Source organism: Callorhinchus milii, unplaced genomic scaffold (genome assembly GCF_018977255.1).
Source record: "Callorhinchus milii isolate IMCB2004 unplaced genomic scaffold, IMCB_Cmil_1.0 Scaffold4, whole genome shotgun sequence".
In the NCBI taxonomy this organism is placed as follows: Eukaryota; Metazoa; Chordata; class Chondrichthyes; order Chimaeriformes; family Callorhinchidae; genus Callorhinchus; species Callorhinchus milii.
The window spans coordinates 18,394,474-18,418,961 of NW_024704745.1; the positions used below are offsets into that span (position 1 = coordinate 18,394,474).

Here is a 24,488-nt window from a genome sequence, read left to right on the forward strand (position 1 = left end):
GCGGCGCCTCTGCTCCGCCTCACGTGACAGAGGGCAGAGGGCAGAGCGCGTCACGTGAGCGGCGCAGTGTCGACCGTCATGGCGGGCGAACAGCAGCGGGTGAGGGACCGGGGGACACCCACACACCCACACACCCCGGGGGGGGGGAACACCCACACACCCACACACCCCGGGGGGGGGGACACCCACACACCCACACACCCCGGGGGGGGACACCCACACACCCCCGGGGGGGGGACACCCCACACACCCCACACACCCCGGGGGGGGGGACACCCACACACCCACACACCCCGGGGGGGGGGACCACCCACACACCCCACACACCCCCGGGGGGGGGACACCCACACACCCCGGGGACACCCACACACCCCGGGGGGGGACACCCACACACCCACACACCCTGGGGGGGGGGACACCCACACACCCCGGGGGGGGGACACCCACACACCCCGGGGGGGGGACACCCACACACCCACACACCCCGGGGGGGGGGGACACCCACACACCCGGGGGGGGGGACACCCACACACCCCGGGGGGGGTCACCCACACACCCCGGGGACATCCACACACCCACACACCCGGGGGGGGGGACACCACACACCCGGGGGGGGGGGGCGGGGCAGAGACGTACACCGGGAGAGTGGAGGAGAGAACCGTGAGAAAGGGGGGGGGTCAGTGGGGGCGGGTGAGGGGGGGAAGGTCAGTGGGGGCGGGTGAGGGGGAGTTAGTGAGGGGGGGTCAGTGGAGGGCGGGTGAGGAGGGGAGTGAGTGGGGGCGGGTGAGGGGGGGGTCAGTGGGGGCGGGTGAGGAGGGGAGTGAGTGGGGGCGTGTGAGGGGGCGGTCAGTGGGGGCGGGTGAGGAGGGGAGTTAGTGGGGGTGGGTGAGGGGTTCAGTGGGGGCGGATGAGAGGGGGTTCAGTGGGGGCGGGTGAGGGGGGGTCTGGGGGTGGGTGAGGAGGGGGGTCAGTGGGGGCGGGTGAGAGTGGAGGGGAAAAAAGAGTGGGGTCTGTAAATGGTGGGGAAGAGAACAGTGAGGTTGCTGACAGATGTGGCACTTCTACTTTTCTTTTACAGGACCAAGACAAACTGATAAATGAGATACGAGAGCGGTTTTTGAGCGAGCATTTACCAGGTACTGTCTTAGGGAACCAGTTCTGCTGGAGATCCTGCTTTCCTTTCCTGTTTGAAACTGATCCTGTCTACTTTCTGTCAGTGGAAATCTTTGCAAGCTGCTCTCTGAATTTTGGTTGTCAAACTGCAAGAAGAATATAGAGGGTTTAGATTTACTCAGAGGATACCAGGACTGGCAGGTTACTGCTATTAGGGTAGACTGGGTAGGTTAGACCTTTTCTTGCCAGAGCAGAGATCTAATAAAAGCTCTAAGAGGAGACCTAATAAAGGTGTTCAAAATTTTGAAAAGATTAGCATAAATAGACAGTTCCTACTTGTTGGGGAGTTCATAATCACAGGGACACAAGTATAAGATTTTGACTAAGGGAACTAAACAATTTGGGAGGAACTACTTCATGCAGAGGGTAATGAGAATGTAGAACTTGCTGCCGCCCAAAACAGTATTTGAATTGGACATTATAGATGCGTTCAAGACAAAGCTAGACTTTCATGTGAGGGAGAGGGAAATAGAAGTGTACAGAAATAAGTAAAAGGTGGGTGGACACTTGTGGAGTCTAGACACCACGATTAGTTGGTGTTTGGAGATTTGTTGAACCGAATGGTCTCTTTCTGTGTTACACAATCTATGTAAATTATCCCTACCCCAACAGTTTTGAGAATGATTACAAAAGAGGCAACTTGGGCAACAGGCTGTAATTATGCTTGCAATAAGGTCATCTCTTGGGAAATTAAAGGCTTTTTTAAGTTGTTTTGGGTGTTTCCAGATGTTTTAAAAACTTCTGAGCTTGCCTTACTTTAAATATGAGTAACCACGTAAGTTGTATTTCATTTGCATCACTAACAAATTCAATGTATGGGTTGTTTGGTATATTAATCACAGTAGTATAAACTTGTACACAATCTACATAACATTACAACATAGCATTGAAATAATTTCAACTTTGAAATGTCTTATTACTGTGGAACACATTCGGAATATGTTCAGTAATGGTGCTATTTAAAAGTGGACCTTTTATGAATGCTCTGAATATATTTTAAAATACGTATGGTTTGTAAACAAAAGGTGTTGGTATCAAGGGGAGAGGCTACTTTTTTCTTTGCTGGTGCAGTTGAATTATGTGGCTGGAATGCTGCATGTTGCATTGGAATAGCAGATTTATGTATCCTTGCATTCAGTGGAAGATGGATATTCAATTGTTTTAAGCATGAATTCCACTGCAGTCAAATTATAGTTGAAACTATTTAGTGCATTCCAAATGTGCTAATCCGTTTTTAAACTGAAATTGCTGACAAGAAATGTGATTTTTAGGTTAATATAAACAACCTTTAATACTTACTTTCTGACCTCTGTTGAAAATAGTTCTGACTATGTATTGGAGTAAATGTAAGGACACTAGGATGTCTGAAATGTAACTATAGATACAAAGTAAAAGACTTTTAACTCAGCCTTGATCCTGTTCTAAGGCAACAACAGCACCTAATCAGTTCCATGACGTACTGTTGTAGACTGCTTTCACATACGTAAATAACATGTTAAAAGTGTTTGCTGCACCTGCAGACTACCTTTCTGTGATTGGTGTACAAGGACACCCAAGTCCCTCTGGACGCTAACACATTCCAGTCTCTCCCCTTCTAACAAATAACCCGCTCTACTGTTTTTGCTACCTAGGTGGATGACTTCGCACTTCCCTACATTATACTTCATTTGCCACCTACCTGCCCAATCACCTAACCTATCTATGTCGCGCTGCATTTTTTTAATGTCGTCTTCTGTGTTGACACTTCCTCCTAGTTTTGTGTCATCCGTGAATTTAGATATATTAACTTTGATGTCCTCATCTAGATCGTTGATGTAGATGGTAAATAGCTGAGGCCCAAGGACTGATCCTTGTGGCACTCCACTAGTCACATCCCGCCAATCTGAAAAGGACCCGTTTATCCCTACTCTTTGTTTCCTGCCCGTTAACCATTCCCCAGTCCACGTTAATATGCTCCCCCCAATTCCATGGGCCCTTATCTTTTGGATTAACCTTTTATGCGGCATCTTATCGAATGCCTTCTGGAAGTCCAAACAGACCACATCCACTGATTCACCCTTATTTAGTTTACTGCAAATATCCTCAAAAAACTCTTAAGAGATTTGTCAAACATGACTTCCCTTTTGTAAAGCCATGTTGACTTGGTCTAATTATATTGTGCTCCTCTAAATACCGCACTACCAAACGGAAACTCTGTTTGCTCTCGAGAAAGTGTAATGATGGTAGAAATTAAAACCTGCCATTTTATTAGCTTTTAAATATTGCTCAGGATGAGATTTGATATAACATTCTATGGTTCTGTGTTTAAAGACAAAATAACCAAAACTACATTTGTATCCAAAATATTTTAGAACTAACATTAGTTCTTTGAATATTTTTAAACTGAAAATTGAGCAACAATTCTGTTAAACAGCCAACACCCTATATTGAATCATCAAATTATTTTTACTATAGATGACCATTCAGAAATGATCAGCATATCCTGTAAACATCTTTTGAATCAAATTGACATAAATATCAATGAATAATAAACAAATGATGGATGGAAGCATAGCTAAGTACTTTGAGACATCCTCCTGACTTGAAGAACAACAACAATAAAATTACATTTATAGAGCGTCTTTCACGTCGGGAGGACATCCCATGGTGCTGGACAGTCAGGGGTCAGGATCCGAGCATGGGGGAGGGGTTGTGTAGGAGTGAGGAAAGGCAAAGAGGTGGGAGGGCGATCGAAGAGGAGGATCTTGAGACCGGCCTTGAAGGAGGCAAGGGAGGAAGCGAGGTGGAGGGACCGTGGGATGGAGTTCCAGAGTGTGGGGGCAGAGAGGCTGAAAGCCCGGCCACTGATGGTAGGGCTGGTCGGGCGGTAGACATGGATGGCCTTGACCTTGAAAACTTGATCCTCTGAGGGATGGGGAGCCAGTGGAGTTGGGCGAGGGTGGGAATGATGGAGTCCTGGAGCATGTTGCATGAGAGTACATGAGTTGCAGAGTTTTGGATGATCTGCAGCTTGCAAAGGGAAGAGTTGGGAAGGACAATGAGGAGTGAATTTCCATAATCGAGCCTTGATGTGATGACTGCGTGGGTGAGGGTTTTAGCAGCTTGAGGGGTGAGGCAGTGGCGGAGTCTGGCAATGTTGTGGAGGTGGTGGTAGGCAATGCCGGTCATGGCACAGATGTGGGGGAGAAAGGACAGTTCAGGGTCAAACAAGACACCCAGGTTCCTGACTGGCTTAGTGAGGTTGAGTGTGCAGCCGTGGAGGCTGATGATGCCTGAGGTGCGGAGACATTGGTGTGAGCCAATCAGGAGGGCCTCGGTCTTGCTGATGTTCAGCTGGAGAAAGTTGTCCCTCGTTCAGGACTTGATGTCGGACAGGCAGTCAGTAGGATCGCCAGTAGTCCTCGAGTTGAGGGTGGAGGCAAAGAAATAGAGTTGGATGTCATCTGCATACATGTGGAAATTTACCCCATGTCTGCGGATCATGTCACCAAGGGGGACCATGTAGACGATGAAGAGGAGGAGACTGAGGACAGAGCCCTGAGGAATGCCGCACAAGACGGTGCGGGGGCTGGAGGAGAAGCCATTCACTGAGATGAAGTGGAGGCGGTGTGAGAGGTAGGACCTGAACCAGTCAAGGACAGAACCTTGAAGGTTGAGATGGGTGGAGGAGAGGCGGTGGAGGAGGATTGAATGATCCACAGTGTCAAAAACGGCGGAGAGGACGAGGAGGCAGAGGGAGCCCTTGTCACACATGGTCAGGATGTCATTTGTGACCTTGGCTGTTTTGAGGGGTTAGGAACAGTACCAGATGACAGGGAGAGGTTGATGATGTCGGCGAGAAGTGGGACAAGGAGATGGAGTTGGTATTTAAGGAGAGCGGTGGGGATGGGGTCCAGGGAGCAGGTGGTGGGTTTCATGGAGGATATGGTGGTGATGATAGAGGAGGGGGTAACAGATTCAAAGGTGTGGAAGGAGGGATGGATAGTGGTTGGAATGGGTATGGAGGGGGTGGAAGTTGGGAGGGCAGTAGCAGCTGAGCGGATTTCCTCAATTTTGGACCAGCATTTCCTCGTAGTGGGAGTCGGAGGGAAGAATCTGCAAGGTGTTACGGGGAGGGTGGAGGAGAACAGGAAATGCGGATGAGGGAGGAGAGGTTAGCCCCCGGGGTTTGGGTCCGGGGTGGCTTGTGGGAGGAATGGGGTTGCCCTTCGCTTCCAGGATGGTGGTGAAGAACAGGAGCCTGGGGTTGCCCTTTGCCTCTAGGATTAATCTGGAATAGAAGGACGATTTGGCCAATGCGAGAGGTGGAGCGGTAGGTTTTGATGTGGTCCAGCCAGATGTGCCGATGGACCGTTAGATCGGATTTGAGCCAAGTGCGTTCGGCAGCCCGCACCTGGCCCTTGAGCGAGCGGAGGTGGCTGGTGATCCAGGGTGAGAATCGGGAATAGGAGGCAGTTCGGGAGGTGAGGCGGGCAAGGGCGTTGAGTGTGGTGGAGAGGGTGCTGTGGAGGAGAGTAAACGCAGAGCATGGGTTGGTGCGGGAGCTGGGCCAGACGGGAAGGAGTTCGGAGGACTCCAGAACAGCGGAGAGGGATTGCGGGGAGATCTTCTTTTACGGGCGGTAGGAGATGGTGGTAGGTTTGAAGGCAGTGGGGAGAGGGATATAGGAGTTGAAATGGTGGTCAGAGATGGCCTTGTCGGTGATGGTGACATCCGAGACGCTGAGACCCCGGGTGATCACCAAGTCGAGCGGGTGGCCATGAACATGAGTAGCAAGGTGAATGTGGAGGGAGAGGTTGAGAGAGGAGAGAGGAGAAGTCTGAGGCGGTGGAGCAAGAGGGGGTGAAGTGGAGGTTGAAGTTGTCTAGGATGATGAGGCAGTTGGGGCAGAGAGAAGCTAGCAGGGTGGAGACGTCAGAGATGAAGGTGGGGGAGGATTTAGGGGTGGGGGGCGGTAAATTAGGATTTTTAGAGAGGTGGGAGGGGTGGCAGAGGATAAGGTGTTTAAAAGAGGGGAATGAGCCAGTGTAGGGGGACACCCTAGCAAGTGACGGCCTGGAGATGAGGGCCACGACGGTTGGGGTGTAGAGCATGGTGGTAGGTGTAGCCGGGTGGTGTGGCCTCAGTGAAGGGGATCCAGGTTTCCATGAGGACCATAATATTAACATTTTCATCGAGGATGAAATCATTGACGGTCAGGGTTTCATTGCAGATGGAGTGGATGTTTTGAAGGCCAATGCGGATGGACAGTTGGCAGGGGGATGTGTGGGATGGGAGGGGGTATTGGAATGGTTGGGAGGGAGGGTGGGGATGCGGATGAGGGAAGAGAGGTTAGCCCCCGGGGTCTAGGTCTGGGGAGGCTTGCGGCAGTAGTGGGGAATGGGGTAGTCGGTGTAGCTGCTGCTGGACAGCCAAAGCTGAGTGCCATGATGAGCCTGACGGAGCATTCCCAGGCTGGTGCAGAGGGAGGCAGTTGAGGGGGGTGTTCAGGAAGAGATAGGAGGCGGGGAGGGCAGAGAGAGAGCAGGACAGAACGGGAGAGTTGCAAGGAGAGGGGTATTTTGAGGGAGGTCCAGCTCGGGTCGGGGGCCGCAACCAAGATGCACACTCTAAGGCGAGAGGTGGTGGATTAGTGGGACATTGTCAGCCTGAAAGGCATCAATGAGTATCATTTATTTTATATCGTGAATGCCAAGATTTTGTGGTCAGCTTTATGTACTGGCCAAATTTTGTAGTCAGCTGTGTCTAGTTTGACTAGGTTAAAGATACAAACCACAGGCTAAAATATCAATACTGTTTATTTGTTTCCTTTTTGTAGACAAGGCAGATAAATATGATTCACGAGATGTTGAAAGACTGAAGCAAGAAGACAGCTGGGTTGAGGGCTACTTACAGTGGAGACATTACAATGTAGATGAAGCTTTGAAAATGATTGATGAAAGTTTTCAATGGAGAAAAGAATTTCTTGTCCACAGTAAGTTCTCACTTAACATAAAATCCATCTGTGATGTCTTCATACAATCTTTTCACTGATAAGGACGAACAGTGATATGTAGTGTGATAACAATGGTAAGTGTATAATACATAGATGGGGCTATTTGGTCAAAAGTTATTTATTGTCAGAAGTTATTTTATTTATTTATTTATTTATTTATTTGTTATTTAGTAGCGAATATTTCTGAATTTAAAATTCAAATGTAATCTAACCTTACGACCTAAATTTTAAATGGAATCCAATAGAATACCATAGTTGTGGTATGGGGTGATTAAGTAGGCCAATTTACATGGATGACGCATGCCCTTTGGTTTTATTCAAAGTTAAAATAAATCTAATGTATTGTTTGGTGTCCTTGGTGATTATCAGTAACTGCTATGCTAAATAAATGATTATAAGGAATGTATTCCAGTCCTCGGAATAGCGTGTTCACAAACTTGAACTGTTTCTTGTATTTTGATAAACCACTTTCATTCCAGAAACTTAAGACTAACATCCTCAACTTTTCACTGCTCAAAATGTACAGATCCAAAGACAGCTCCCGAAAACCTGCACATCTTAAGTGCACAGTTCTCGGAATTGTGCATTAGTTTTTCAATATTGATATTATGCTGAAATTGAAATATAGCAAACTAATTTCAAAGAAAAAAACTGGCTAAGGAACTAAATGAAAGCATTGATATAAGCAGTTTTAGGGATTGTAGAAAAGAAGTTGAGAATTAAAATCAATCTTTTAAAGAACAGTGTATTAAAATGTGGAAATAATGAAAGAGAACGTCATGGCTGTCATCTGAACTGCCTCTCGGACCTGGGTCGTCCCTTATCCTGCAGTGACAAGAACTGACTGCAGTCTACCAGGTGCCTGAACACTATACAGCTTCAGTATCACTTCTGGGTTTCTGAAATTTATCAATACGATAAACTGCCACAACAACAAATTACATTTGTATCGCGCCTTTCACGTCGGGAAGTTGTTCCAAGGCGATGAGCAGTCAGGGATTTGGACCCCGACCCGGGGGTTGGGATCAGGAGGATTGGAGGGCAGAGGGTGATTGAAGGCGCTGTTGAAGGGGAGTGTCTTAAAAGATGGGCCTTGAAGAAAAATATTAATTTTTATTTTCCATTAAAAAATGAAAGTTTCTTTTCTTTCTAAAAAAACAGGAAGTTTTTTTTAAATCAGAAAAGAAGTCCTTAATCTAGGAATTACAATACTTTTAAAGTGTTTTTGTTGTAACATATTTCAAGATTTTTCATCTATTTCCAAACAAACTAAAGTTGATGGGCTTCTTTACATAGTAGACATAAATCCTTCGCCTGACGATAAGGTGACTGGGAGGAAGTGATTAATGGCAACCGTATTTTCTGGTTTGAAATGATCATAAACAGCTTTTGAGGGTTAAGAATTCAACTGAGTCCCCAATTGGGTTAATCAATTATGATCATTCTTAAACTGTTTTATTGGCCATCTTATAAACTCAGATGATGATTCACTTTGATATAAGTTTTGAAAAACCTTTGAATCTAGGTGGTGCCTGGGAGTTGTGGGTCGTTTACGCTCTCAAAACTGATTTGTGGTGGACAATTACATTTATTCTGTGTTCTTTAAGCAACTTTATTTCTAAGAAGTGTTTTTTGATGAACTTTCAATATCTAAACTACACATTTTTTATAAATATTGGAAGATTTACTAAGCAGAAGAAATCAATTTAACCTATGAAAATCTTTAATTGAATGCACTTTATGCCCTTTGCAGATCTAAGTGAATCTAACTTTCCTGGATGGGTTTTTGAAACTGGAGCTGTTTACCTCCATGGATATGATAAAGAAGGCAACAAAATGTGTGAGTTGAACCCAACAGAGCAACATATATAGATAAATTTGAATTATTTGTTATTTTTTAAAAAGTAGGACTTGTGTTGAAGAAAAATGTGGCTTTTTTTAAAACTTTTGATTTGTGTGACTGGAGGCAAAATGGCATTCAAGTTTCATCTGGGTGTATATTTCTTGAATAAATTTAACATTGCTAGAATGCACTTTAGAGTAATTTATGCCTCACAGAACACATGATATATTGGATTTGGGTTGAATTTTGTTCTTTTACCTCAGGAGGAGTGCAATTAGCTGAAATTAAATGTTACTATCCATTTTCTTCAATCTCTTACAATGAGATAATAACATGTTTTTAGTGATAGTCATACTTACAAGGTTGCTGGACGGTTAATGGGAGAGAAATCTTGGCTATTTTCCCTTTTCTAACCTAGGAGAGTTTGTGCAGCCAAGATTGAGATTGGCTAACTTACCATATCCCAATGATTTAACCTGGTAGTTTCTTAGTCTATGTTTAGGTAAGCAGGGTGCATCTTTCCAGGGACTGAGTATGCATTCCATTCCAAACACTTTCTCCTTGGAGGGATGTACCTGCTTAACTAATTTGAAGAATATTAGGCACAGGCTTGTAAGAGCCAAAGCTTAGGGATTCCAAAGTGTGTGTTGGGGCAATGCTGAAGTTTAACCAGCTGATACCACATAGCTTGCCATTGAAAATGTTGTCTGGCAAGCTTTCCTGCTGCTTGTTCAGATACGATCACCCTACCCATTAAGCCCTGGTTTGCATGGTTAACGGGAGCTCTGGGGGAAGAATCATGGAAGCATGGAACGTGACATTATTACTGCACTGTCTTGGGCCTGATTTGCATGGTTGCACTTGACGGAATATTATTCTGTGTTCACTTTTACAGTTTGGTTTAGAGTGAAGCTACACACGAAGGAGGCAAAAACAGTTTTGGACAAGAAGAAGTGTGTAGCTTTCTGGTTAGAACGTTATGCCAAAAGAGAACCAGGAAAGCCACTGACAGCTGTGTTTGACCTGACTGAGACAGGACTAAGCAATATAGTAAGAAACTTAATATATACTGCACATGTAATGTATTGCTTACAAGCATGCTTTAAAAAGCTTCTATCAGCTGTGTAGACTGAACTGAATATGAGATTTGAATCTGAATATTGGGTCAGAAAAATAGAAATGACACATGTAGATCTGTAAGACTTGATGGCCAACTTTCATTTGGAAGTGCCTGGCCATGATTGGGAAGAAGCAGGCTATCCCACATGGTGAATTGTGGAACTCAGATTGCAAACACAGGGAAACATTTCCCACTGTTTATCCAGTGTTTTATAATAAAAAAAAGTCCTTCCGTTTGGCATAGTGCCTTTCATATCGGGAGGACAACAACTTGCATTTATATAGCGCCCTTCACATGGGCAGCATCTCAGGGCGCTTATGAACAATGACCTTTCAAAACGCTTCACAGAATGTATTGTAACGTGGAGTGATTTTGTATTTTGTAGGCAAACATTATTTGCCAATGTTTCTGCCCAATTTATCTGGGTTGTTTTTTTTTCTCTAATCGAAGTATGCTTCCGTTACCAACGAACTTACCTTTACCCTCCTTTTTATACCTAAGCTAATTATATTATGGTCCCTGTTATCTTGTTCCCCATCTCTTACATTACTTACTTCCCCACTTCCATTTCCTAGAACCAGAAAGAATACAAGTGCAATGGAATTTTATTCAATGTTTCTTCCCCAAATATTACTTAGAAATATTGACATTATCTGGGACTTAATAGCAAAACAAAAATAAGTTTGGTGCACCTGAGTGCACTGGTAGGGTGGCTGTGAAGATAATGGATTATGCTTGTTATACTGTTCAACACTAAAGACTGATCCATTGTAATAGTTTGCCACTGAGGAAAGCGGGTTCAAGCAAAGCAGTACAAGAGTCATTCCAGAACACCTATTTAACCTTGGCTAAATGGAACGGGCTTTCAAGATCCTCATCCTCACCTACAAGGCCATTCACGGCCTTGCTCCCTCCTACCTCTCCAACCTACTATCCCCCTACCTACCTGCCCGTACCCTCCGTTCCTCTGGCTCCGGTCTGCTCCACGTCCCCCGCCCCAACCGCCCTACCATCGGTGGTCGGGCCTTCAGCCTCTCAGCCCCTAGGCTCTGGAACTCCATCCCCCAGTGCCTTCGCCGCTTCCTCCCTCTCCTCCTTCAAGGCCGGTCTCAAAACTTTTCTCTTTGACCGAGCCTTCAGCTCCCCTCTCGACTCTCTTCCCCTCCTCGCTCCCTCCCTTCCCCCCTCACCCTGACCATTTCCCCCCTCCTCGCTCCTCCCTCCCTCCCCTGACCATTTCCCCCCTGCTCGGGTCATGACCCAACTGTGCAGCGCCTTGGGACGTCCTCCTGACGTGAAAGGCGCTTTATAAATGGAATCTTGTTGTTGTTGTTGTTGTTGTTGTTTGAAATGATCAAAGACTGTCGAATGTTGTAAAGGACTATGTTGAAATGACTATTTTTATTAGATTATACTAAATTCCTTACAATTTAAATTTAATGGGTTTTGATGAGGAAAGACAGAATCTCTGCATGGTACAGTGGAAAGTCATGTGATCACTAGCAGATTATCTGCATAGCAATGCAGAATTGAAGTGGATGTGGGGGAAACAAAATAGTTGTGCACTGATGTCAGAGCTGGCCAGTGTTACAAAGTATGACATTTTATCCAAGCAAATGTGAACTGTTGGAGATCTGATCTATGTAAATGCTGTGTATGGATAGAGAGACACCACCTAACCCTCTCGTATACGCAAATGCACAGTTAGAGATGAGTGGAGAGAGAAATTCATGTACATCAAATATTTGAGATGTCTCAATGACGTGATAAGGTGCTCTATCGAATGCAAGTATTATTATCACACATATCTACAGTGGAACTATTAGGTCCCAAACACTGGATTTTGGGGTATCTATTGTAATTTAAAATGTAGTTCAGGAAATGGGACTGTTAATGTAGAGGCATTATTTGAAAGTTTTGACATTGAAGTTATTCTTTTTAATTCTAGGATATGGACTTTGTACGTTTCATCATCAGTTGTTTTAAGGTCTATTATCCTAAGTACCTTTGTAAGTACGGTATTGATCACCTCTTTAATGATCTCACTGGTAATTGGGGCACTATGATTAGCATTTATTGGTCTATTTAAGCATTTAAGAAAATAGACTGTTGGATAACGATCAACTGATATTTAGTACCCTAGTATGGAATTTGTTGCAACATTCACGACCATACTATATTCAATTACTTTTTTTTCCCGCTGGAATCTTCAGTAAAACTTACACAAGTCTGATCTGTATAAATCGTATAATCGCCTAAGTCATACATCTGCCCAAGTCCCATTCAAGAGTTTATATTTCATGCAAGTTTGACACAACTCATACTTTGCATGCGTCATATTAATGTATGGTCCTAATTGATACGACTTTAAGGTTTACTGTATTTTTAAGAAAAGCTTGCAAAGATCCAACAAACTTTCATGAAATGAATGAACATTCATCTGGAGCACTGTTGACTAGGACACAAGGTAACTCCCATCCTTCCAGATAATGTAATGGGATCTCTAACATCTACCTGTAAACAAGCAGACTATCTGTGTAGTTACAACACTAAAGCCTTTCTTCCTTTCCGATGCATGGCACTCATGAGATGGAAATTTTTATTTTGAAATATGACTACCATATATTTACAGATGGTGGTAGAAAATATATTTGAATAGTACATATGCTGTTGCAAACCTGTTATTTTACCTTTTGATGCAATACATGCAGAGAGGCGTGAGGTCTTTACACATGACACATTTTATCAGTGCAGTCCCTAATTACTCAGCTGTCTTTACCACCCGTGGAGAATTGCAGATTTCAGTATGATTGAGATGCAAAAGTTTCCCAATGAAGCTGCTTTATGCAGTCGGGTTTTGAAAAATCAGAAGCTGTTAAGGGTTTAGTGGACTAATTAGTTAGTGTGTATTGAGCTGATTGATTAGAATACTTAAGGGTATAGAATAGATCTTTGCAATGTGTGCTTTGCAATTCCCTGCTGGAATCTATTTTTTAGAAAAGCTTGCAAAGATCCAATAAACCTTCACGAGAACCACACCAGGCTCTGTGACCCTATCACCCCCATCCTTGCCCGGTTCCACTGGCTCCCCATCCCCCAGAGGATCGAATTCAAAATCCTCATCCATGCCTTCAAAGCCCTCCACAATCTTGCACTACCTCTGTGACCTGCTAACTCAATATCGACCATTGTTATTAATTCTACTTTCTTTTTGTAGCAAAAATGATCATCTATGAAATGCCATGGATAATGACTGGTAAGAACATTCACTACCACTTTTGACTTATTCAAGAGGCAGCAATGAATGATCGTACTTAAATGGAAATTTATTTTTCATTGTAGCTGCGTGGAAAATTGTGAAATCATGGTTGGGACCAGAAGCAGTGAGCCTGTTGAGATTTGCCAACAAAAATGATGTGCAAGAGTACATCAGCATCGAGTACCTGCCGCCTCACATGGGAGGAATTGTAAGTTATTTTCTCTGTAGGTGTTGGTAAGGTAGGGGGAAGAGATCTGTCTATGACATCATGATAAAGTACGATAACTAAAAAGTAGTATCACAGAGATATATATTATATACAAATTAAGCAGTCTTTGGAAGCATCACCAGCTTACAACATTCTTTCTAAACCAAGGACGCGAGGAGGGAATGCTGAAGCTTTTATACATTCTGTAACTAAAATTGTGCAGTGTCCAAGAAGAGTTAGAGACGCCCATATTTTTATTTGAAAGCCTCCTTCAACAGCAGACTTAAACCTCGGGAAATTTGCTTTAAATGTACTCAAACTGCTGATTACTACTTTTGCTCCTGAATGTTGCTTGTAGGACTAGAGTGGAGAATAGAAATCAACAGTTCTATTCACATGCCTAAATAACATCTGCAGAAAGAAATGAAATTGCTAAAGTGATATTGGGAATAAAATTGGTTCACAGTTGGACTTCTTAAGCTTCTCTCTGTGTACTGCTGGATGAATTACTAGGTAACCTTTGATATTAGAAAACATTGGAAATCATGCAATCCAACCATTTTAAAGGGAATATTTCTCAGAACAGGTGGATCTGATGACTAAGCAGTCAAATTGTAGTCCTGCAAATTGCCCTGATAAAATGAACAACTTGAAAAGTTTTTTTGTAATAAATTGTTGGGCATGTTATCTTCATGCTTCAGGACAATCTGAGGTAAACTGTATTGGAGGTGCCATCCTTTGGAGAGCTGATGCAGTGTTGGGGGTGGGGGAGAGAAAGGGAAGGTGAACATTTGAAAGATTGGTCTTAAGACAGGCTTTAAAGGTGAGGAGACAGAGGCGACGAAGTGGGACTCTGATGGAGTTTTAGAGAGCGAAAGCAGAATGGCTGAAAGCTTGCCCACTGATGATGGGACGATTCAAGCAGTGTTTGTTGAGTGATCAGAGGTAAGATGGGGCGATCCAATGAAGAAATTTAAATTTGATCTGCTGGTGATAGGCTCAAGGAACCCAGTTCTGGCGAAAACATGAGCTGCAGAGTTCTAGATAGTCTGCAGCCTGTGTAGAGAGGAGCTGGGTGTTGAGTCTTGCGAGCAGGGTGTTGGAATAATTGAGACCTGCATGCTGAAAATGTTTTAAGCTTATAATGTATAAATATAACAACAACTTACATTTATATACAAGTTGCCTTGGGACGTCCTCCAGACATGAAAGGCGCTATACAAATGTTATTGTTGTTATTTAGTGCTCTTCATGTGGGGTAGCGTCCCGGAGGGCTTCACAGTAGCAAAGTCTGACCCTGAGCCAGAAGGAGGGGGAGGTGACCGTAAGCACGATCAGAAGGGAAGGTCTTAGGTGGGATTTGAAAGTGGAGTGTACATTCACTAAAGGAAGTGAATAAGCACTACTTGTTAAAAGTGTAGCAATGTCACATTATTCTGAAACTTCTCGCTGAAATTAATTTGGGGATTTTCCAGAAACTGTTTTTAATGTAAATTTCAGTTCACTCTGGCTACTCTTGGGGTCAAAAGCTGTCACTTACATTTTGAGTGACTACATTGAGTAAATGTTGCATAAATAGTAAGGGGAGGAAGTATATAGGTTTGCTAGAATTAAAATAGGGTTCATTAACTATTGATTTATCTACCTCCTGAAGCAGAAGGGATGTATTCATTTATCAGTCAATTTGACATGTCATTTGTTAGGAAACTTTATTGGCTGAAATATTCTGTATAGATTCCTTATTTTTAAGTGAAGTCTTGAGCTAAATTCTGAAAAGATCACATTATCTAGCTTCGGACTTCCATACGGCTGACGTCAATGGACAAAACTATTAAAGTCTTTATTTTTTTTCTTGCATTGCAAGAGTTAGAATGGATTCTTACAGATGAGTTTTCAGTTCTGGTTGCCAGTCATTTGCTTATCCACATCATCCAAAGGATAGAGCTCAAAATCCTTGTCTTCGCCTTCAAAGCCCTATACTACCTTACTCCTTCCTACCTCTAAATAATAAAAAAAATTCTTGCATTTGATAAAGCACTTATCACGACTTCTAAACGTCTTAAAGTGCTTCACAGAATATACTGTAAAGTGAATTGACTATATTTGTGGGCGAAATGCAGCAGCCAATTGCGCACAGCAGTGTTCCACAAACATTCGTGGTTTGAAGTGACCAATTTATTCTTGTTTTCTTTTCTTGAGGGAATATTATCAACAACAACAAGATTACATTTGTATAGCGCCTTTCACATCGGGAGAATGTCCCAAGGCGCTGGACAGAGTATAGCATTTCAGACCCGAGCTGGGGTTGGGGGGTAAGGAAAGGGAAGGGGGGTGGCCAATAGCATGGCCAAAGAGGAGAGTCTTGAGGCGGGACTTGAAGGAGGTTAAGGATGAGGCGAGGCGGAGTGACTGGGGGCTGGAATTCCAGAGATTGGGGGCAGAGTGGCTGAAGGCTCTCCCGGGAATGGTGGGGCGGGTGGGTCGGGGGACGTGGAGCAGGCCAGAGCCGGCTGAGCGGAGGGAGCGGGCGGGTTGGTAGGGGTTAGGAGATTGCAGAGGTAGGGTGGGGGGAGGCCATGGAGGGCTTTGTATGTGAGGACCAGGATCTTGAACTGGATCCTCTGAAGGATAGGGAGCCAGTGGAGTCGGGCGAGAGTAGGAGAGATGGGGGTCACGGAGTTTGGTGCAGGAGAGGACATGGGCTGCAGAGTTCTGGATTATCTGCAGCCTGTGGAGGGAGGAGTTGGGAAGGCCGACAAGCAGGGAATTCAATCAAATGGCTGAAGGCACAGTTGAAGAGGAGGGTCTTGAGACATGCCTTCAAGCAAGCAAGGGAACTAGCAACGTGAAGGGACTGTGGGATGGAGTTTCAGAGGGTGGGAGCAGAGAGCCAGAAACCCCAACCACTGATAGTGGAACAGGCTGGGCAGGGGACATGGAGCAGGCCAGAGCTGACAGGTTGATATGACATTAGCAGGTCATAGAGGTCTGTGCAAGAATATGGCATGCTTTTGTTTGATAATCCTGTAGCTCAGTGGTTAGAGCACTCGCCTCACAAGTGAGAGACCCGGGTTCAATTCCAGGCAGGGCGAAACCTTGGGCAAGTTTCCTTACTCCACACGCCTAATAATAATACCTCCAAAACAAACAATAATAAATTGGTCATTTTCAATCCACGACTGTTTCTGGGACATTGCTGTGCGCAATTGGCTGCCGCGTTTCGCCCACAAATATACAGTCAATTCACTTTACAGCATATTCTGTGAAGTGCTTTGAGACGGCTAGAAGACGTGAAAAGCACTATATCAAATGCAAGGATTATTATATTCTCCTCCCGGCGTGAAAGGAGCTATACAAATGTAATTTGTTGTTGTTCTCTGGTGAATGTTGCTTTCATTGGTTGTGCTATAAACCCACAGTGACTAGTTTCCCATTAACTCTTAGAAATTTACATGACCATAATTGTTGCACTTTATAGTTTTGTTTGTCTGCAGTAGTCACTATATAAATTTCTAGATATTATCCCTTTTCAGTGCAGTTCTGCAGGGTGGTACATCTATACTGTAACAATACAGGACAAAGTGTTGCAGAAACCACCACCACAAGGTGGTCTCTGCACCAAGATCTCTGCACAAATTGCTTCTAAATTGTGCTACCTCAATTCAGATTTAAACTGCAATTTTGCATTGAATTGCTGTCAAAAGGTAGTATATATCACACTTCTCTCTCAATGAAACACTAGACTGTAGCCTCAATGCTTGACTCATCTGAGATTGAATTTAAAGAACATTTTCTGGATAGGCTGACTGTAGGAAGCCACACTGATACTTGACCTGTGAGTGTGTGATGCCTAAACTGGGTGAGAAAATGGGAGTGTGTATTTTCCATTACCGACTGTCTGAATTTCTCAATCTTGATGACCACAAACAAAAATGTGTAAGGTTCTAAACAAATAATGCAGGTCGTATAATCAATTCATCCAGAATCTTTTGAAGGATTTACAATTTTTTTCATCTCCAATCTAGAAACCAGCAAATATAATAATAATAATAAAATAACTTATAACTGCAGGGACATTGCCTGCTTTTTATTGTAATTTAGGAGATGATAAATGGAGGTATTATATTTTATGTGGTCCAGTTGTACATAAAAAATATATCCTGGATTGCATGGTTCCCAGCAGTATAAAGAAACGATATAATGACTGTATCAGTGACTATATCAGGGACCTTTTTTAAATGGATGGTAGGAATGCAGTTTTGTTCTGTGTGACACCCAATGCATCATCATACGGTTTTCATCACTTTAACAAGATCTATCTCCATAAATTCTGTTCAGCAGTTGCCAATCTATTACAATAAATACAATAATCCTGCATTTGATATAGCACCTCTTGTGTCAGGAGAACGTATCAAAGCACTTTACAGATATACTGTAAAGTAGAGTGACTGATTTGTCTGTTAAACCACAAGTTCCAAGTACAAATTTTAGTTGTAAAACTATTGCAATTATATAGGGAGAAAAATGAAATAAAAATAAATTCCACCTGGAATAAGATTTACTCTATTCTTAGCATTCCAGAAAGTCCAAAATTTGATATAGCTGAAGTCAGGCCTAACTTTTAAAAGAACTTAGAGATAACTGATGACAATATTGAGAATAACATTTTTCCAAATTACGCACAATTTGAAATGCTACACAAATAGAGTAAATCTAGCCGTTGGGAAATTTCTACCCCATAGAGCATTAAAATGCTCAGTCAGGTAAGTTTGCCTTTTGCATTATGATGTGTTTGGAGGCTTACTGACTATAACCTCAATGATTATTACTGACACACATGCAATTATTTTGCCATAACGTTACTGCAACCATTTTACTATTTTTATTGCAAATTCTTTACATCAAGATTCTGGGCTCTTGAGGTTGGGATGCGGGCCAGCCATACTTTATGCATGCCCACTGTATGTTAATCTTTAACTTTTAAAGTTAAACATTTGCATCTATTAATCTTTAGCTAAACAGCCTGTTTTGGGGTGTTATAACTGAAACTACCAATGTGTGTACTGATGAAGATAATGAAGAGGGATTTGTTCCAATTGTGAGTTAAGTAACCAAAGAAATAGTACGAATCAGGAAAGGAATTAGATGCTGGAAATAACTAAGCTTAATCTGTTTTGCGAGTTTTCTCTAAACCTGGATGTACTTATTTTTAATGTGGCTATTTTCTTCTTTTTAAGGATCCTTTTAAATATAGCTACCCGCCATTGCCGGATGATGACTTTCAAACGCCTATATCTGAAAATGGCCCTATTGCAAGTGAAGATGAAATAGATGAAAAAGAAAGTGGAGATGGGAACAGCAAAGAAACCTCAGACACCAACCATAATGACGAACGCTTGCAGAAGCCCAAAAAGGTAAGATGGTACTTTTCTTCAAGGTAATGTGGATTCAATGACGAGATGTATTCCTATAGCTTCTGATTTCCATTCCTTACAATTTATTTAAAATTTTTGTTAATTACGGCATTTTTCTAAGAAACTGAATCATTTGATGAATTCTCTCCCTTTTTCAAATGTACAGGAAATTTTGTATAACCTAGCAAAGAACAGCTAATCTCAATCAGGTCATACAACAGTATTTTCCTCCGAATTTTGTTTATCTCTTCAGTGACTGCTGGGTTTTGCCTCAAATTAGAGTATGAATGAATCTCTTGTGTGCTTTCACTGAATGCCTTGTTTCTTTAAATTGTCCATCCTGTCCAAAACCACAAATTGATTCTATAGAAGCAACCTTGAACATGCGTAACTGTTTGAGCTGTATGAATTGGAAGATGATCCTGAACAGTTAATCTTCTGTTTGTGATTAGGAATGGTTGTGTGTGGCTTTTACACATGATCTCTGCAAAGTAGGCATAATAAACAAAAGTGTCAGTTAAGCTCAAGGGATTTGTAATTGGATTTGCAAGTATCAAATCTTGCATGTACATACATTAGACTCGCCACAACCCACCAGAACTGCTCATGGGCATAGATCACATTTCTGATTTCTACAAACCCTGATTGCAGCCTGACATGAGACCAGTGCCATCTGAGCAGTGTTTGGCAAGTTTGGACTGTTCCTTTTTTATCTTTGGGGTGAGTTTGGGGTGGGTAAGTTATAGTCTTAAACTCTCAATCTTTAGGATTTTAGCATATGGGGAACATTGGGCTAGCCCGCACCCTATCCCTTTCTCTAGGCATATTGAGTACTAATATGCTGCAGCTGCAATGTTTCCACTTATTTTACAATTTTATTTGCTTGCATTTATGGGTTATCTGATCTTTTCTTATAAGGTTAAATGTGCTGGTAGCAACTCCTGATAACATATATTGGAGCCCTGTAGCTCAGTGGTTAGAGCACTCGCTTTGCAAGCGAGAGACCTGAGTTCAATTCCAGGCAGAGGGCGAAACCTTGGGCAAGTTTCCTTACTCCACACAGAGCCTAATAATAATCCCTCCAAAAACCAAAACAATAATAAATTGGTCATTTTCAATCTACGACTGTTTGTGGGACATTGCTGTGCGCAATTGGCTGCCGCGTTCGCCCACAAACATACAGTCAATTCACTTTACAGTGTGTTCTGTGAAGCGCTTTGGGACGTCCTCCCGACGTGAAAAGCGCTATATCAAATGCAAGGATTATTATTATTATTATTATTATATTGATGCCTACGAGTAACTGGAATTGATGCCTCATGGAACTGCTTCCAAAAGTAGATTGCATCAGAGTAGATTTCTCACTGGAGAGTTACAGGCAGGAATCATTCATTGCAACTCCTGTTACAAATATTTCATTTTAGATCTCCAATATGAACAATCAAGTTTACAATGTTGCTTCACTATCGGTAGTTTATTTCTGTTAACTTTATGCACCAGCACAAAATGGTCATAGGTTAATGTTATACTTCTGTCACTTTCTTTGCCCATTCACTAGACTTGTTTTAAAATGCCTTGGGTTTTACTGAATTTGTGAATTTCCAATTACAAATGAGGTACGCTTGAGACTACAGATGAGTGTTCTTTTCAAGAGATAGATTGGCCTGTCTCTGAAACTATTTAACTAATCATGCCCATTTATTTGAATAAGGCTCTTCATTTAGATGTTTGCAATATTGTAAGATTGTACATATTTTTAAGACGTGATTCACTTTTGTTTATGCAAAGGTGACTTTTACTGAAGAAGTTGTCAAGCAAGATGATGAGCGGGTCGAAAGCAAAATAAAATCTGCAAAGAAGACACTACCCTTATTTAAAGGATCATTGTTGCATATAAGGTATTTGGCCAGGAACATCTTTGTATTGTTCCCATGAAACTGAGGTTTTATAATCTGATAATAATCCTTGTATGTGGTATAGTGCCTTATTACTTTGTTGAGACGTCTTGAAGCATTTCATAGAAAGTAATGTAAAGTGGATTGACTATATTTTGTGGGCAAAACGTGGCAGCCAATTCACCCACATTAATGTTCCACAAACAACCATGGAGTGAATGGCCAGGACACCAAGAGAAACTCCGAATTTCTCAAAAAAGGCCATGGAATTTTTAATGTCCACCTGAAGAGGCAGACGGGACCTCGGTTTAACATCTCATCTGAAGGATAGCACCTCTGACAATGCAACACATCCCCATCATTGCATTGTCCATTTAGAGTGTGTATAAGTACATCCACATAGTATTTGGAAGTATTTAAAGAATTCTGTGACAAGCAGATGGAATGGAAAATAAAATCTGGGAAGAAACCCAATTTGATATCTGATTTCAAAAGCCCTGTATGTGATAAATACTTTTTCTCCCCTCCTTATCTATAGTTTTATGTTGGTTGTTAATTTGATAACTTTAAAAAGATATGTTAACTAATTATGATTTGGGGACTTTCTCCTCTTTCTTCCCCCTTCTCTCCCCATAACAGTCCTGCTGAAGATCTTCAATTTGGCTCTAAAGATAGTGGGGATCGAAAATGTTCAATTGTCCTGACCAATGTTACTAAGAATCCTGTTGCTTTTAAGGTAAGTTCTTCAGTTTCTTCTCTTTTTCTGTCTCTACTTCTCTCTTGCACGTGCACACAAAAAGAGAGGTTCAGATAAAGAAGTTCCATTGGCCCCTTTGATCTCACTCCTCCAGGATATCCAACCTACTATTCTCTCATTAGATGCATCTGTGCATCAGAAAAAGATTGTTCTGAGTTTTCTTTCTGAATCTCACTTAACATTTTACGGCTCTAAAGTTGGTTCTGGGAACTCTCTTTTCAAGACATTGGTTTGTGCAATATAAATTAATCTGATGAAGTAAAGCATTAACCGTTAACCTGTTATGATTGCCATGTTATTCCCCTATCAGGCCCAAAATTGTAAGAATATTTTAATGCTACAAAATGTATTTTTAAAAAACCAAAATATGGTCAGAAAATAGGAAACCGGGTGTAATATCTAGAAGATGATGTTCACACTGAGCAATGCTATTTAACATTTCTTAAATTAATCACTTTGAAGAATAATTTCTGTTCTCTGAAAGGCACTGATTGCTGCATTATTTTCAAATTCGAAAATAATATACTAACCCTTATAATTCTATTTAAACAGGTCAGGACAACTGCTCCAGAAAAGTACAGAGTGAAACCCAGTAACAGTAGCTTTGAGCCAGGCACTACAATAGATATCCTAGTGTCACTCCATGGAGGTATGTTAACCATTTCCTCGATTATCTGTAGGTACTCTAATTTATGAAGGGGTTTACTATGTTTTGTCATTCATCTTGATTAGTCTGAAATGTATCTAATAGAAGTCATAATATAAAACATTTTTATATTCCTAGTTTTTAGATAATTTTTTTTAGGTTAGAGTATTAAGGGATATGAGGCAAGGACAGATAATTTTGTTCTACCATTGAAGACAAACTTTTTATATTTCATTTTAAATGTACAAGATTTACATGAGTTCCTGCCAACTACAGTTGTGGATATTATTTTCAAGGCTTATAAAAGAGCTTTCAAAACTCATGAATGATGATACTTTACCTAGACCAAACCTGAGAAACTTTATTTCCTTGAAGAGTATTCATATTATAAAATTTTAAAGATCCATGCACACTTATTAGTGCTCAGCATTTCCCTTGTTTTCCTTTTGAATACTGGTAAGTGGTAGTTTGAGAACAGATACTTTGCATAGAATCATCTTTGTGATGTGACTGGGACTCCCAATTTGTGCTGTCACTAAAAGAACTTCAATATTATCTCTCTGCTGCTCCTACTACTGCTGTTTAGTCCTTTCAAAACAAAACAGAAACTAGAGAATTGGGAAGCATTAGGTAGACCGAGATCTCTTAGGAGTGTGGTGAATTGGAGTACATTTATCTTTTAAGATGTCATTAAATAAATGAACAGTTGTATTTATATTAAAATCTGCATGAAGTGTTGACACAAAGTTAGGTATTGTACTTTTAGTTCTTTGCTGTATTACATGGTATGTTTGTTGAAGTGATTTTTGGGAGAAGAGCTCACAATATAATCCCTCTGAAACCTGATTTTAAACTGCAGCTTTACATTGAATTTCCAAGAAAATAGTGTTCATTGCCTTTGGCTATTCACTAGAAATAAGGCATTAAAATCTAGTTATGCTGTCATAATTACATGATGCCATTCATTATATCTTCTCTATCCCATGGCATTGTGCCTGTTCTCCACTGAACATGGCCAAACAAACCATTAATAAAATAAAGAGCTTTCAGTACAGTGTTCATATTGCAGTGAATCAGTTTCTACTGACATTTATCAACTGCTTAAGCTGTTTAAAGTGTTGTCAGAGCAATTGATTGAATTACTGGCGTGCAACTAACTGGCACCCATTCTCTATCACATGGCACTTTATTGAATGAAGTTTGATGTTGTACTGCATAATCTTGGAAACCTAAATAGCAGGATTGTTTACAATCTTGCCACACAATTTAGTAATAGATCAAAATATTCAGCAAGCTAAAGCCTCCGTACTAATTAGTTTTGTATTCAGTTATCAACAGTTTGTTTTGCATTTCATGTTCTCTATCAAACTGAGCGCTGAATTGTAAAGACAGTAACTGTGAGACACACATATCTCTGGCAGATCACAAAGAAACTCACTCAAGCATTTCATCTATATACAGACTAACTATAAGATGGAATTAAATAGTAAAAGCTCAAGAGATCTGCCTTTAGTCAGCCGAGTGTCTGGCATATGTGGAAACATATCAAAGTTCTTAAGAGAATCAAAATCATTTTACAGTAAATCCAGTGAAGTGTTTTGAATGTCTCAATGAGGTGATAAGGTGCTATATCACAAGGATTGTTTGTTATTAATATGCCTGTGTAGGAAACTGCTGTGATCCTGCAATTGAAGTGCATTGCTAAGCAGCCTGCGAGCAAAGTAACATACTTGGTGATGCTGTACCTTGAACTCAGGCTTTGGGATGCCCTTGTAGGGTCTGTGTTCTACATTATTGGCACCAATAGAATCTGGTTTGTAAACAGAACATGCGGCCTTTCTTTTTCCTTGGTCGCCACAGGATATTTCCTAATTTTCGCAAATCCTCAGTAGGATCAATCACTGCTTGTAATGTTAGTGATCCTGTTAACATCAATGTAAATGTGCAGCTGGGTATTCCCTTTGTTCTGTATCATACCAGAGCATCTGTTTCAGTTTCATGGATGAATGCATTTTAGGTGAGTTCGTCATCTCCTTGCTTGCACCACTCTCCATTTGATCTTTTATAAACTTTGGAGGTAGTGTGGAATTTAGAGGCTCAACATTTGACTAACTGAATATTCACTTTTCGGACCCCTACCAATATTTCTGGAACTCTTTACTCCCCACAATAAGTTAT

The 24,488-nt window shown here is 41.8% G+C and overlaps 1 protein-coding gene across 1 annotated transcript in view; it reads left to right on the forward strand.

The window, feature by feature from the left end:
• The first annotated feature begins 50 nt into the window (after nucleotides 1-50).
• mospd2 (motile sperm domain containing 2) overlaps nucleotides 51-24,488 on the forward strand; it is a 39,362-nt gene continuing 14,924 nt past the window's right edge. Inside the window, exons 1-12 of the mRNA XM_007891645.2 lie at nucleotides 51-99; nucleotides 1,079-1,136; nucleotides 6,992-7,147; nucleotides 8,922-9,008; nucleotides 9,907-10,061; nucleotides 12,080-12,140; nucleotides 13,349-13,387; nucleotides 13,474-13,598; nucleotides 18,836-19,012; nucleotides 20,801-20,910; nucleotides 21,547-21,643; nucleotides 22,217-22,313. Coding sequence (XP_007889836.1) covers nucleotides 79-99; nucleotides 1,079-1,136; nucleotides 6,992-7,147; nucleotides 8,922-9,008; nucleotides 9,907-10,061; nucleotides 12,080-12,140; nucleotides 13,349-13,387; nucleotides 13,474-13,598; nucleotides 18,836-19,012; nucleotides 20,801-20,910; nucleotides 21,547-21,643; nucleotides 22,217-22,313 — 1,183 coding nt within the window. The 5' untranslated portion in view covers nucleotides 51-78. The remainder of the gene's footprint in view (nucleotides 100-1,078; nucleotides 1,137-6,991; nucleotides 7,148-8,921; nucleotides 9,009-9,906; nucleotides 10,062-12,079; nucleotides 12,141-13,348; nucleotides 13,388-13,473; nucleotides 13,599-18,835; nucleotides 19,013-20,800; nucleotides 20,911-21,546; nucleotides 21,644-22,216; nucleotides 22,314-24,488) is intronic.